Genomic DNA, 15,838 nt, shown 5'->3' with positions numbered 1-15,838 from the left:
GATAGTGAACGGATTTTCATAATTTTTGCGGGAGGAGATTGCTGGGGCAAATAGACTTTACCCCAAAATACATTCCGAGTAGTCGATGGTAAGTGTTGCAGGGTCCCTTAACCCTTACTGGCCTGCTGTCACTAAGTATGACTGTCTGTCGTAGGTATTTGGCAAAAAAAGTTTTTTCTCCCTCCAAAAATGTTTTCAAAGAGATTTTATGTTTATGTGGGCGTTCTGTACAAGTATTTAAAATGAGAATGGTTCTTTGTATTTATTTTTTGATGATATTGCTATAATTCTACTGTAGCTGTGCCGGTGGCCAAAGCTTTACAGACTTAAGCATAAGCAGACAGGACACCTTTTGCCTAATATATGCTCATTTGTGGGAAGAAAATTGGTTTAATGTTTTTGGGGAAGTTCAGGTGATCTCTGGTCCCCTTAGACTGCTTCCTGTCCCTCTGCTTGGCATGGGCTTTCTACTGAAAACTATCGCTGACAGCTTTCGTTGTGATTTCAGGGTTGCCTGAGTGCATCACTTACTGCTTAAATACTGCTGCAGCCTGATTTTTACTCTATGCTCCCTGCCACACCCATCTGCGTACTGTCAACAGGCCTTGTGCCTTGGCATTGAACCCTTTCCTGCTCCCTTGCTGGGATTGTCCTGCTGGGGTGACCAAGTACAGCATTGTCTCGCCGAGTAATCTGCAGGAAGAGCAATATTGTGTTTCTTTTATGTCGAGCTGATGGCTTAATTATGTTTCTGAGGCCTTCCTTTTGTTCATGCAATATCTCGTTTTTGAAATTTCCAAGAAAAGATCTTTTAAAATCTAAACTGCAAACTGTCCTTGCTATACGCAGCCAGGAGGGGTGGCTTAGGCTGCCAGTATTGGTGATGTCCTTGACATCATTGCAACACCCACCTTAACGATGTGAAGCCAAAGTAATGTGCACTGTACAGTTATAGGTAATAAATAATGGGGTATGTTAGCTGGACAGTGCCTTTGGGCCATTACATTGGCTGTGACTCACTGTTATGGTATCCATATTGGGGAAAATTCTTTAGAAGCCGAAAGAAAATGCTTCTTGGTAAGCCCAGATGTTGGTAGCCTTTACCTAGTCGGTTTAGACTTGTTTGCGATTGGCTGCGCATGTTGTTACAAGCAATACAGATTGCAAGCTGGTACATGCACATGACGAGCTCAAACTGTGCACAAAGCTGGCATTAGTATGTGGCCGGCTTTCTTTCGCTGCAGGGTCAGCAGCCATAGTGCCTGTATATCAAGAATTCAAGCAAAAACACTTCACCCACTTGTTCAAAGCATTTTGTTGTAGCGTTGACAAGAGGTGCCTGGCCCTGTGGTGACATCGTTTGTACTTGGTTTCACCGTGACCTGGTCAGGGCAGTCATCTTAGTGCTATATAAAATAGACCATGAAATGTTGAGCTTTGTTCGAAGTTTGAGCTTGTACGAAGCAGCAGTTTGAACAGAATAAATTGTGTTCAGCAAAAGCATTTAAAAACCCTGTTTATAGGTAAGGTTTATGTTTGGAGCCTGTAGGCAGGCTTCGACTTCAGAAAGAAGCAACACGACAAAGTGTTGCCCAACCTTGGATGTTAAAGGGACACTGAATTAAATTTGTGAAAATTGTTTGTGTTTGCATTGCACAGACAGACTGAAATAAACTTTTCATCATTTATCCAAATCCGTATTTAATTCATAAAGTCTGAAAGAAGAAAAAATACCATGCGACATTTGTGGCAGAGCAACAACTACAGCAGTGAAACAAACTTGTCTTGTGTGTGTGTCAATTTTATTTTTTCTTTAGGAAAAACTGTGTTATTCTTGGTAACAAGCATATGTGTCGGAAGGTAGTTGTGGTGGTTTATTTCTGGAGAGTTGTTCAAATCAGTTTCGGTTTTGGTTCCATGCAACACGTTTGTGGCTTCTGACATTATCTGTGATCGCACATTAGCAATACTTTAGGAATCGCCATTTCCCGCAATTTACATATATTCAGGAATGGGCCGGGTAAACCACCTACAGGGTTCGCACAGTTCCTTGAAAACCTTGAAAACCCTTAAATTTAGAAGTGTAAATTTCAAGGCCAGGAAAGTCCTGGAATTTTTAAATGGTCCTTGAAAACCCTTGATTTTTCTGGAGACAACCAATGGCCCTGTCTTTTTACAAGACTTTAAAATGTTTGTCGTGGATTTTAGGTGTTAACAAATGTAAAAAAACATTGTAACAATCAAGTTTTAGTGTATTGCGTGAATTTTCATTTGGTGGATTGGTGGATTTTCATTATTATGAGGTAGGGTTGCCACCTTTCCGCGAGAAAAAAACCGGCCCTTCGGGGGGGGGGTGTAATTTATAGAATATTTAATTTGTGTTGAAACAAAAAACGCCATATTTTTGACATGCGGCGCCATTTATTGTGGCATTTTCTTAGAGAGAAATCAACATAACCTTTGTACTGAAAGTGATTGAGAGCTTGCTTATTGTGGTCTGTATGTGCCTCAAAGTAACTGGAATTTCTTACCGCGGCCGCAGCATTTCGTTGCTTTGTTCCTACCTTAGCTCCCCCTTCATCTCAGGCAGCGCACTTGGCCGCGTATTTTCTCTGCTCGCGTGTCTTTGCGCAGCTTGTCGACATATATTTATCGTCTTAGTTGTTGAATTGACGCTTATAAAACCCCAAAACTGACATAATCACGGCACGAGGGCCAAAGAACCGGCCAGTGACGGCCGGTTTTAAGTATGGACCGGCAACCGGCCCGCTGTTTAAAAAACCGGTCGGGCCGGTCCAAAACCGGGCAGGTGGCAACCCTATTACGAGGCAACATTGGGAGCAGGCACTTCTGAATCCAATCCATGTCACAATACAATCCAGTGAAAGTCGGCTTCTGTTCTCTGTCTTGCATCTTCCATCTAGACTGTGGACGCTCGCTCATTGCATGTGTGCTGTGCTTCATACGCTCCATCTGTGTTTGCTCTTACGTGCAAATGGTGGACATGTACATAGTTCATCCTGCCTTGCAGCAAGACTTGCTGATTTAGTTTCAGCTGGAACTCTTGCTGACAAAGGCGATGCAGGCAACATTAACCAAGTTTTGAAATCAAACAGCCTGAGCAAAACACCAAAAACAAGAAAAACCTCTAAATACCAACCATGAAATAAAAAATAAAGCTGCGGGAGCATTTGCGAACCCGTTAGTGCCTATCTTTATAAATGTAAGCTAATGTGTTTAGGTATTGTGCAATAAAAAACTTTTGAAAACGTTATAAATAATCCCAGATAAAACATTAGATGGGAACCTTGAAAATGTGTTTTCTGGTCCTTGAAAGTCCTTGAAAACCCTTGAATTTTTGCTTTTGAAGCCTGTACAAACCCTGCACCTAGCACTGATTCTAGCGAGCAGGTGCTGAAAAACGAGCAGAGGCATACGCAGTGCTGAAGGCCCTCCGCTCCACTGGAAATGCTCAATTGGGAGGCGTTTCTCTCTCATCTTCGGTGTTCACCTGTCTCCTCTGTAGTACCCACCGTGTCATAAAAGGCACATGGACACAAGGTCGGCTGTTGGCCAATAATAAAGAATCCTGCCGGGGATTTGAACCACACAGACGACACTTGTGTAGTGCTCCAAGCCACTGGGCTGAAAAAAACATGCGGGACGTGGGACAACAGATATATATATATACAGTCAAACCCGGCTATAGCGAACTGTAATATGCGCCGCGATTAGTTCGATATGTCCAATAATTTGATATAGCCGAACCAGTCTATAACGAATTTTTTTGTTATGACTTGACAATATGCGAACACATACGTACGTAATACGAACTCATAAAGTATGCCATTACCTTACACAAAACAATCCATTTATTGCATGCAATAAAGCTACTTTCCGCCTTAACTGCCTACTTTGCAAGAAAGGGGTGATTTTTGTTTCCACTTTCGTTTTGGCGGCACTAACAGCACCACATTCTCTACACGGACATCGTTTTCACCAGTTGAAGTCCGTGTCCTTCAATATCGAAGCAATATTGGTGGAGAACATTGGCTGGCAAAAGCGCTTCATAAAGCGTCGGACGGCTTTACGTTGTGACATCCTCAGTTTCTTCAGGGCTTTCAGCAGCACCAGCTGCCATGACATCGGCGACGGTGTGTGCGCTCAAGGGGCTTACAGGGACAGCAACATTGTGGCAACACTGAGGAAATCCTCTGAGGACACTCCTTTCGGCACAGCATCTGGAACGTTGGCGAGCTCTTTGCGCAGTTCGCCGATCATGCCGTCTTGGTCCGGACTCGCTGGTTAGATGGGTGGGCTCCGTCATGAATCCCGTGCGTCGGAAACAGTTACGGAAGGTGTCGGGTGTCACGTCGGTCTATGCGAAGCTCAAAATCGCAATCATGGCCAATCAGCACCTCAATCGCCGCTCCGAGACCACTCATTTCGTTGGCAATTGTAGGCGCGCCGAGTTCGATATATCCGATGTGAACTTCGTTATAAGGAATATGCTTCGCATGCATTTTCGTAACAGCTGTGCTTTTGTTTGATATATAGCGTAATTTGCTCTATCCGGGGTTCGTTATAGTCGGATTTGACTGTATTTACATCTCAAACGCCTGCCTCAACATGTACTTTGCTATTTATTTTTTGGTTGCAGCATTACGAGCTGCTAAGCTGAGCATTTTTAGATGCGAAGCAGGTTATGGTCGCGCCTGTTCCCTCCGCCGTTGTGTGGCGTCCACACCCCCACTGCACATACGCATCCTCCTCCTTGTCTCCTCTCCTCCTCTCTTCTCCGGGATTGCACAATTACGCACGCGCTCCGCTACCCTCATTCTCCTCCTGCAACGCCGCGATGAGTGCCACAGGCAATGCTGCCGGTACGCCACCTAACTGAAAACTAATGGTAACTTGAGTCGACCCCATGGCTGCTTCGCATACTACGCAGGGTTCCCCTACGGGAAGGTGGTGAAATTTTTTTTTGTATAACGCTTGTGCAGTAAGCTTCCTCGTAGCCCCCACAAATATCTGATAACTAGCAAATGCGTTCCTTCAGGCAGCAGAAACGACCGCCAAAGTGTGGTGTGCTAGTTCCGCTAGTTTACCCTGCGAAAAAGTGCATCTCGTACTTTGGTTTTGTCGTTTACGGTAAAAGTTTCGGTTGATTTTAATTTCTTATTACCTATATTAACTTTACTGACTTTTCTCCTGCCTTTAATTGCCCTTAAGTTTTCTACTAGCATACCAGTCACACAGGTAAATGCAGCTTACAGATCCAGTGAAGTGAAGTCAGCAAAGCGTCGAAAGCCAATATACGTATTATGTGTGTGCTAGTGTGGAGCTGCTTTGACTTTATCGACTTTACTAAGCTTGCTACAGTCTACAAATTAACAGAATAAAGCCACATTCTTCCAGGCATGAATCTTGTTGGGGCTGTTAAACTGAGCGAACAAATTGCGACGACCCGCCAGCGGCCGGTCGACTGACCCTGTCACAGGGTTGGTGAGCCACGCAGTAGGTGCAGTCAAGCAAAGCTGCAAGAGTAAGCATCATTTGAAATGTCATAGGAAATCTGCACAGAGGATGCGGAGAGGAAGACATCGTTTTCGAATTGATTTTTCTACTAAATAAACCCGCGTAAACATACCCAGAGTAGATGAAACAGCCGAGGAACTCCAGATTTGCGCACAGGATCCCACCATGTTCACAAATCACTTCAGTGTCCCTTTAAAGAAAAAAATGCATTAACAAAAATCCCTGAACCTAAAAGTGGTGACCACACTCAATGTAGCTCAACTTCACTTGTAGCTCAACTTCACTCAAAATTTGGCCGACATCTTAAAGCACACAGGAAGCACTACCAAACTCTCACCCTTAAAGTACTAAGGGCCTCAAACAGCAGAGTAGCCAATTTTGTAGAAACGTTACTATGGTGGTGTGTGGCTAAGGTTGCCTGCACACAGGATGTGCAGTTGGCTTTCCGTGAATTCTGTTTGTAGCACTGATGCCACACTGCGTGAGCTTTGTGGTACTACGCTCATTCATAAACACTGGTAAACTTAGCTGAGCCTGCTAAAGCTGTTTTAGCTTGAATGTTTGTTTATCATTAATGCAGATTTTGCTGCGGATCATCATGCAGTACAGTCTGCTGCCCAAAGAAACAGCTGTCAAGCATGGTGAGTGCTTTTTTCAAGGCACTTTAAGCAGTTACTTTTCCAGGTATAACCTACTCAATGTACTTGCTCTTTTTCTTCTTCTTTATATTCCAGTGAGGAACAATCAATATCTAATGGCGCAGAGCCTCTCCGTTGAACTTCTACATAGACTTTGTGTAGAGGTGAGTACGTCTATGTTCATTACTGCTTTGAAGCCATTGAATGAACACGGACAGGAAGGAACACTTTGGCTGGTATCGGTGAATTACAGTTCCGAGTACAGATATGCCACTCATGGCAGAACACTTGATCACTGAGGCAGAAAATGCTAGAATAACACACTTCACTCAAGTAAGCCGTGTAAGGAGGAAAACAGAAAATAGGCATGCGGCACCCTAGCTGCTTTTCTGCACTAAACTTTTGACATGGACAGCTTGTTGCGATTGGCTGAGACCGACGAAATGCAACGCAAGTTACACGGAATATAAGTTTGCAGAACGTGCTATTTGTGCCTAAATCATACCTGCCAACTCTTCCGAATTTTCCGTAAAATGTACGAATTTCGACCAGTCTTACAATTTTACGAATCTTGCCCGAAATTTTACGGAAAATATTTTGATTTTCGAAAAAAAAAGGAATACTATCCATTAAAACTACACTGTGCCACCTTGCGCCACCACGAAAGGGCAATACGTAATCTTGTTATCATCATCAGCAGAAACTGCGAATTTGTCACCGTCTTGGGGTGGGCTACGCATCCATGTCCAGAATTCGCTTCCACCTCGACCAGCCTGTTTAGAGTGCGTCGTTCGGGGGCCGGTTAGGACCTCTGTGTTCGCGTTGCTCTTCGTATGACTGCCGCGACCAATGCACTACGACCTGTAGCATGACCACGGTAGGTGCTTCGCAGTGCAATGACGCAAAGCCGCGACAATACTGTACTGAGTGTTTGTAAAATCGTACACGACAGAATTTGCTCCTCCTGCCTTGTTGCTCATTACTCTTCAAGACTTGCGAATTTCACTTATGGTTGCGAAAACGTGAGAACGCTTGGCACAGAACGTTAATCCTTTTAAACTTGTAAAACATTAGTGCGCTGCCCCCCCCCCCCCCCCCCCCCCCCCCCCCCCCCCCCCACACACCCCTCGGACCGCTGGTTTTACGAATTTCCAAGTCACCAGGTTGGCAGGTATGCTAAATGTAGTGCACACTCTTTTCACAGCAGTAAAAATGGTTCTGTTAACAATGGAAGCTAAGAAACATCCACGTAAACATACATTGTATGTTTGAGTGCTCATTCGTAGTTTCGGTAGTGCGTGCACTACGTGTGCTTCCGTAGTGCGCGCCGTGCAAAGTGGTGCTTGTATTATGAGCACCACTTTGCATGGCGTGCACTATGCTGGTCGAAGCTGCACAGCCGTTGGATACGTTGCGCTTGTCTGACATGACACTGGTCAACTGGCATAAGCAATATTGCCACTTACATGAGTTGTTTGTTGAACACACCCTATGTTTTATGAAAAATAAGCCAGGTACAAATCCAGTCAAAAACAGAGCGGACAGGGGTACTGCAGCGGTATCATCCCACCATCTAGTGAGGCGTACGGTAAACAAGGTGACAAAAGTCACATTTCAGCGTTTGTGGCAGCCTTAGTCAAGATAATAACTTATGTTCTTGGTACATGCCCTGGGTACACCATCGCTGATGTCGCGAAACACACAATTCAGCAGGAGAATTAAAATGTTTTACTTACACTGTTTAATTTCTCAGCAAAACGTTTGCTGCCGGACAAATACTGCGGGAACTAAAAAATACTAAATCTTTCGAATAAAACGAACTTCCATTTTGTCATCGTGGCTCTTTTAACAGCTTAGGCGCTTAAGAGACCATTTTGCCTATCTCTGGTCCACTCTGGGTTGTTTCTCACGACTGTAATGGTGTTTTTATTTTTCTTAAGTCTGGGTATGTGTAGCTATTCAAAGCATTGCGTATATCTAGATTTTGCTTAGTTATTGCTCTGTCAGTTGTATTCTTTTAACTGTGAGGACATGCGGTTTCTAAATGAATGGCAAAGTGGTTGGCTCAGTGTTGAACGAATGTTGAGTAAGAACAATTTTGGACTTATTTTTTTCTTGTTTACAAGAAATAAAAGTTGCAAATGAATAAGGTTTGATTTTAGAAATCTGCTTCCAAAAAGATGTGCACTGCTCCAAAACTCCCCTTTTATTGCTGCAAAGTTGCTCCAAAACAGCATTATCCCTGCTCCCTGAGGTGCCCCAAAAGGCTGCAGCCTGCTTCCGCCCCTGCAGTAAGGTGAAGGTCGTGTAAATGTAAAAAAACATAGGCGGCTACTTTTGTTGTACGAGTTCTTAAACAAACAAACCTGAGCCCCACTACCACAAGATCAGCCTTGTCAAATTTGTTCTGGTCAAGTGCTTTGTATTAGTACTGAACACAAGAGACCATGAAATACTGAAACAGGTAAATAAGTAACTATTTAAGCCAATTGCATCATTGAAAAAAAGGTTAGCCCAACGAGCCACAAAAGAATGGTAGGAGTAACTCTTTGAAGAAACGAGCACACTATAGCAAAACAAACTAGAAATGAGAGGACTTGGATGGACATGCAATGGGAAGAACTGACCATCCGCAGAAGGGCTAGCGGGAGATTGGACTGGGGGTACAGGAAGATAGGGGAAGACATAACTTGATGGAAAGGTGAGGTAATTCAGGCGTAAGAAAGGGATTCAGACAGACCAAGAAAAGAGTACTTGGAAGTTATTGAAAGGAGCCTTGGTCCTGCAGCGGACCTAAGCTGATAAATATACATCCAAAGATTGAGGGGGAGCGTGAGAGCTACCATCCAGTTTTACTTCCAGCGTGCGTGTGCAAACACATGTACAATTGAATAGTCGCAGTGAAAAAAAAAAATGGCCGCGTATCTGTTTACTTCGCCACAAATGTGGGAAGACTAGTCTTCTGCCACCCCTGCCGCATAAATTCCTCTCTTCTCTTCCCCTCCTGTCTCGTGCTTCCCACAATAAACATGGTGGAGGTGGTTTGCGCAAGTAAATTTGAGTTTCCCGCATCCTACTGCGCATGTGCCCTCTTTTGGAACCTTTTGTTACTGTTGGACTGGGAATGCCGGTATGACATCTAGGCTTGGGCACGAGCTCTTTTTGTATTTGTTGGTCAAAATATTGCTTTCGACGCGTGTTTTATAATTTGCTATCACAAATATCAAGCTCAGTCTACAGTCGAATCCCACTACAACGAAATTGACGGGACGTGAGAAATATTTCGTTCAAGCGGAAATTCGTTGAGGCGAAATCTGCCCCAAGGCACCACGGAAGGGCAACAAAAATAGCCCCGTGTATTATCAGCATCATTGCCCGCATCATGCAATGTCTAAAAAAAGGAGCGGCGCAAAATTACGCCATCTTTATTCCTTAACATACGTACCAACCGTTATCTGTTTTTTTACTTGCACGTAAAGAGTGCATTACCCTAGAGGAGAAGTGGGGGAGATGCAGTAGCAAAACATATTGTTTTACAAGCCGTGTCTACCGAGCTGATTACTTGCAGATAGCTGCTAGGTTGTCCCCCTTCTAGCTTGTGGATGGAGCAGCTTCCGTTATCCTATCTCCTGATTGGGCCCCCATTATCATATCTCCTGACTGGGCAGGGCTGCTGCTGACCTTGGCATGCAAGCCGTGCGCGCGCTTGCGACCGCAGCGCCTTAGGGCGACATTCGCGCGGCGTGATTTCAACTGGATACGGATTAGCTGTAGGTCCGGCTTAGCGAACCAGGTCTGCGCCTCGTGCAAAGACGGCGAGCCACATCGCCATCATTAGCAAACAATGGCATCCATCTACGTGTTTGTTTTCGTTTACGAGTGGTAGTGTACATAGTTTCTTAGTAAGTATACTAGAGAGGAAACTGCGCCTTGTAAGCCATGTCGTCGTGGGGGATAATTTTTGGCTTGGGCTTCTTTGCAGAAAAAGAAGTCATAAACCTATAATGCAGATAATTAGGCTTACATTTTGCTTGTTCAGTGTTTGTTCTCTTGAACTGGTGTTTTCGTGCTTGAAATAATTTGTTGGAAAAACCACCTAAAAGCTTCTTCTGTGCTTCTATGGTCTGTGTGGTTCTTTTTTTCTCTTTCTCCCTGCAGTCTTATTGCATGTGCATGTTGAGGAATTGCATGGCTCTGAGCAGTAGTCCTTACAAGACAACTAAAGTGGTCCAAAGCAACCTGCTCCAAAAGCAAGTGTGCTCCAAATTCACATTTTTGGCGCTCCAAGCACTGATCCAAGTAGCCAATGACAAAATGACATAGTAGCCAATGACAAATGACAATAATGACAAATTCGGGGTTTTACAAAAACCCCGAATTTGGCTTGAGGTCAGACATGTGTCCATTGGAATTCTGGGCAATACTGCACACATGACCCCAGAAATGCACGATATGAGCTAGAACGGCCGTGTATTTTGGTGGGGCCAGTTGCACTAACCAGATTCTGCTGGGGGAGATCACTTGTGCTGTGCAGAACCCTATGTGGCCTGCAGCATCCGGAGAGCATGCTTTAGCCAGCTCACATGCAATTTATTTTTTAATTCGTGAGTTCGTAGTATTTCTTTCAGGGGCTCTTGTTTTTCTGCTTGTGTTTTGTACGATTATAACTGGACTTTGGCGCCTCTGTTTGTTGCAGGATTCATATGCAGCTCAGGAGCTGTCCAGCAAGGAGCCACTCTTCCATGGCCTGCTGTCACTTATGCAGTTCAATGAAACTTGCTTGGTTGCGTGTGACCTGATAGAATGCCTGTTGCTTTCTCGACGAGATGTTCTCAATCTCACCACCATACGTACGTACCCTTACTCTGGAAAAAATTTGCTGTACCCTTCCTTCCGGAACTCTTTTCACAAACCTTGCGTGTCGCATAAAATGTGTGCTACATTTTCATGCCACCTCTGGCGGTGCCTTGTTGCATCTGGATCCTTAAATGAAGGTTTAGCAGGCTTAAATTTGCTGATTAGCATCGCGAATGCATATATGATGCAAGCAGATCCGCGTGCTGCTGCTGTATGTATGGCAGATACGGTAGGTATGGAGCTGTTTCAGCTTAGGTGAGCCTTCCATGCAAGGGTCACTGCTGGCACAGTAACTTCCTCTGTAGCTGCTGTTGTGTGTGATGCCTAAAATGTTTATAGCCTGTCATTCAACTGGTTTTTATCACGTAAGCTGTGTAGTTGGCGAAAAGCAGTTACCACATAGTTCTGTGTGGTCAATTGGCAGCACAGCCTGTTAGTCAATCTCGTGGTGCTGCTCAGTTGTATTGTCGTGCAGGGTAAGAAAGGTAGACGAGAACTATAAACTCGGGCAGTCAACAGTGCTGCTGTGTGCTGGCTTAATCGTTTTTGGTGTGTGTTCCTTGCACTGTTATTTCTTAGCAGTGAACTTGGAATGAAGTTGCATGGCATGCCTGTTAGTCCGTGTACTAACTTATTGGTTTCTTCCTTGTAGCCAACATAACCAGCTTAATTGCTAGCCTGGATGACATCCAGCTGGGCAATTTCTGCAAAGTCTTGGCCATCAGCTTGTCTGACTTGGATGTGTACGAGCACAAGACTTCGTGTAAGCCCTTTATTCTGTGAAATTTGGGGAGTCGGCCTTTTTTGTGCCATCTGCAGTCTGTTTCATGTGCTATCGCATTAGTTGTATTAGAGCCACAGTAGTGCTGCTGCCAATGGCATGATGGGAGCACAGGAAGCAAAGAAAAGGTGTTAATGTTCTGTAAATGGCGCATGTTTTCAAACCCGGTTGTCAAATAACTCTGGAAGCACCAAAAATTTGGGCTAAACTGCAACCATGATTGCTGCATTGAGAAGTACATGTGCACTCTCCGTAAACCTTTACACAAAACTATTGCTACTTTTATTGTGGCAAGGTTAAACCTCAGTATAGTGAAGTTGAGATTGGCATTTTACTTGAAAATTATGCAGAATCAAATCAAGGAATGAACATTTTAGTAATCTCGCACACAAGTGTGCGTTCACTTTTCTTTTGGTTTTTCAACTTCAACGAACAGGTGATTACTCGGCGGACGAATTTTTTGAAGTATACAGTAAGTATACAGTATGTTCACAAGTGATAAAAGCTGTCGTCGGAAGAGTGTGGTACCTGATAAGGCCCTCTAATTTCGGTTTGTGCTGGATTCTGCAGGCTTCCTGTGTCATATGACGATGCTTCGAAGCGTTAGGTCGCGGATGCAGATTACTCAATAAGCCCGTCTCCGCGCTGCTCACGGAAGATATATGTAGCAGAGAGAGAAAGAGTAATAACTTTATTGTGTTCATTGGGTATTGCGACGTGGTGGGTGCCCCTAGTCCAGGGCTCATGATCGATTGCGAGTGTTCTCCTTGTGACAAGACGACCCAACATTAATTCCTTTATTTTTTTTGTCATGTGCTAATTCCCACGTATAGTTTTGCATTATTCATCGCACTTCATTTGCAGAATGTTCGCGAAATATATGCCTTATTGGCTTGTCCAGGTTAGTGATCAATATCTGAGGTATGAAGCGTAACCGGCAGGGACAGGTATGAGTGCTCCTCTAGATTATGTTGGCACTCAAAACCGATTACAATGTAGTGTGTGGCCATAGCATGATCATCTGAAGAAACTCTGCTTACGGAGGTAGTGTTAGTAAATTTCAGGGCAGTGGAATTACAATCGGCTCCATGCATATGCCGGTTTCACAACACCAGCCTGTGACACATGCCTGGCGCTTATACGGACTGAATGTACCACACTAAGATCACATCAGAAAAATTTGAACTCTCGTAAATACACCACATTTGTGAGCAGACTGACTGCTCCACATAAATATGTATTTCCAACGCACAGAAACAGTAAATCTCAGTCGGGAACGTGCTGCAAAAGCAGTGGCGAGAGTGGTGCGCGGGCCGGAGCCTCCCGCGACTGCTTTTGAAACGGGCTGCTAGGGGGATTTCATTGGTGCCCCTGCAAGTTCAAGTTCATTCACTTTTTTTGTATAACATAAGAGAGTACAACGACAAAAGAGGTCCCGAAGTTGAGAACTGTCGGGGGGGACCTCGGCAGAACTTACAGGCAGCGCTTGATGCGTATTGGCTGCTGCTGGTCAACTTCCATTTATTTCTTGCATTTCCTGTGACGACCTCTTCATCTCCTGTGTCACCAACCTCTTCTATGCCTGAACCTGTACGAACAGTTTTGGCAGTTCTTTCGTGTTTTGAGTGCACGTGGAGTTTGAGTGACGAACTCAATACTTCCCTTTCAACTAGACCACTCGACAGCAAACGTTTATTGCTTCAAAAATGCCCTACCAGCCTGAGCGCACGCTTGCGAGCAGGCATCAATGCCTGCTGTTTTGTTGCACCAGACTGGAAATAGACTGCTGCACGTTGCGGAGAAAAAGAAAAGCTCCCTGGCCTGTGAATATTGAAGGCCGCCAAGAGAACACCACGAGCCACCCCCTCCTTACCAGGAAAGAGCCCGCAGCTTTTGTCGCGTAGTCCGCTGTCAAGTTAAGAATGAACAGTTATGCGCTATTTTTCATCTTGCAAAGCTTCTGTGGTAGGGAACGGATTTTTATAATTCTTGCGGGAGGAGATTGCGGGCACAATAGACTTTACCCCAAAATACATTCCAAGTAGTCTGTGGTAAGTGCTGCAGAGCCCCTTTAAGGCTTTCATCTTAACAGGGAACATTAGAAACATAGCTATCAATGTGTTAACTTCACTTGAGTGTCCAAATGATGTGATCAAACGGAACTAGACGCACTCTACAACCGCACAGCCATGTTTCTTGGCGATGGCTTTGGTCAGGGGCCGCCAATCTTACAAACAACAGGGGTGAGACAGCTGTGCATATTGTGCAGATTTGATACAAATTTGTTTTCCTGCACCAGGCTGCTCCAAAAGCTTGAAAATTGGCAAAAATTGCGCCAAACTGCTCCAAAACAGTCAGAGCCAAGGAATTTAATGCTCCCGTCAGTTTGAGTGGGGGAAAATGCTTACTGGCAGCATAATTTTCCAACACCGCCAAGGCGATGCTGTTTGAAAGGTTTAATTGATTGATTATTCCATAAAAAAAACCCGCATAAAATTGTCCCCGAGATAGTTTTTTTTTCAAAAGTCACAATGTCGGGTTCCACATATTACATTCCGTGCGGTTTTAAAATTTTCCCATCAAAAGCCACTGCAAAGTCCTGTAGAAAAAATAATTTTGTGTACTGAGGCGTCAAACCGCTTGTACAAGTTGATGAAAATGGAATTTTTGGAGCGCCGTATCTCCGGAACGGAATTACTGGCCGCCGCCATCTTGGTGTGAAGATGTGAAAACATGGCCGCTAGGCGAAGCTGTTCCTTGCGGTTCGGGCAGAGCACTCTTCGTTGATTTGTACCTTGGTTTTAGTTATGGGGGTGGCTGGGTTTACATTTAGTCGTTTGATCTGTTGCGGGAAGTTGCGCGGCTCAAAAGACGGGAAGTTAATCGAAAACAACATAGCGCCCGCGAATTCGCCATGTTTCGGCCTTGAGTGTGAGGCGCTGTGCGTGCTTGAAGTGAAATTTCGGACTCATTGCGGTCTTATAAAACACTAAGTTATTGCTGCCTTTCACAGCGAACTTGCGAGCGACGGGAATGGGACGATTGACGCTGCAGAAGGGGCGGCCCGATAGCTGGATGGGCTAGTATTGCACGCTAGTAATAATGGTTCATCTATGTGAAGTGAAATTTAATGCCAAAAGGGAGGTGGCTAAACATACCAACGTTACTCAGATTATGATCGTAGTGAACGTGCACCTTGGGGATTGAAATGGGAGGGCTGGTGGGGTGCGATGACTGTGACCTCGCTTTGCGCAACTTTTGCCGTGGCTCTACAGTTGTGCGTAAAGATGAGTCTGGGATTACAAAAATAACAATTTCAGCATTCACATTATAATAAAAATGCCTTACGATTGCTTAGTTTGTCAATTCGATATTTTCAATGGAACTCCATGCTATCTATGCATAGAGCCTAAGAATTTAAAAAATGGATATAATAGTATAGTAAAAAGGTAGTGCAGTTCGCACCTTGTGATACTCGGGTAGAAAAAAACTATTGAAAGGCTGTTTCAGTGTTATGTAAATTCAAAACCGACTAAAAAGTGCACTTTTCGCCCGTGAGTTGCCAAAAATTTGATTTTTTTTAGGCTCCTAAGGGGACATAATAAATGTTGTTTTTCTGCTCCAAATGAAGGTTCTTCTGCTCCAAAATCGAGATTTCGCTGCTCCAAAAACTGCTCCCAAATCAGATCCAGCTGTCTCACGCCCTGAAACAAGATCCTGTGACGTCGTAAAGACCCGGCCAGAAAGTGGCGGTTGAGTCGCCACTTATCTTAATCTAAAGTCCTCCAGATCCGGAGCCGTCATAGCCCAAGTGTAGCAAGCCTGGCAGCAGAGCATCAGGAAAATTGAAGTTTTTTGGAAAAATTTGGTGAAACTGTTCTGGCCAAATAATTTTGCTTCAGATACTAATTCCCCGTAAATATTGAAATTTTACTGCCGTGCACATTATTGTGCAATGTTGTAGTCCACGTAGTCAAGAACAATTCAGGGGTCTTGTAATAAGGTAGCTTCTTGTAGTAGTTTT

General features: G+C 44.3%; 1 protein-coding gene across 1 annotated transcript in view; it reads left to right on the top strand.

The window, feature by feature from the left end:
* LOC144148724 (short transient receptor potential channel 4-associated protein-like) overlaps positions 1-15,838 on the top strand; it is a 93,344-nt gene that overhangs the window by 16,539 nt on the left and 60,967 nt on the right. Inside the window, exons 4-7 of the mRNA XM_077680248.1 lie at positions 6,119-6,179; positions 6,273-6,340; positions 10,873-11,026; positions 11,686-11,796. Coding sequence (XP_077536374.1) covers positions 6,119-6,179; positions 6,273-6,340; positions 10,873-11,026; positions 11,686-11,796 — 394 coding nt within the window. The remainder of the gene's footprint in view (positions 1-6,118; positions 6,180-6,272; positions 6,341-10,872; positions 11,027-11,685; positions 11,797-15,838) is intronic.

Source organism: Haemaphysalis longicornis, unplaced genomic scaffold (genome assembly GCF_048455015.1).
Source record: "Haemaphysalis longicornis isolate Haplotype H1 unplaced genomic scaffold, Haemaphysalis longicornis Haplotype H1 scaffold_1, whole genome shotgun sequence".
In the NCBI taxonomy this organism is placed as follows: Eukaryota; Metazoa; Arthropoda; class Arachnida; order Ixodida; family Ixodidae; genus Haemaphysalis; species Haemaphysalis longicornis.
Note: the sequence above shows the minus strand (reverse complement) of the source record. Positions and strands in the feature narration are given on the sequence as shown.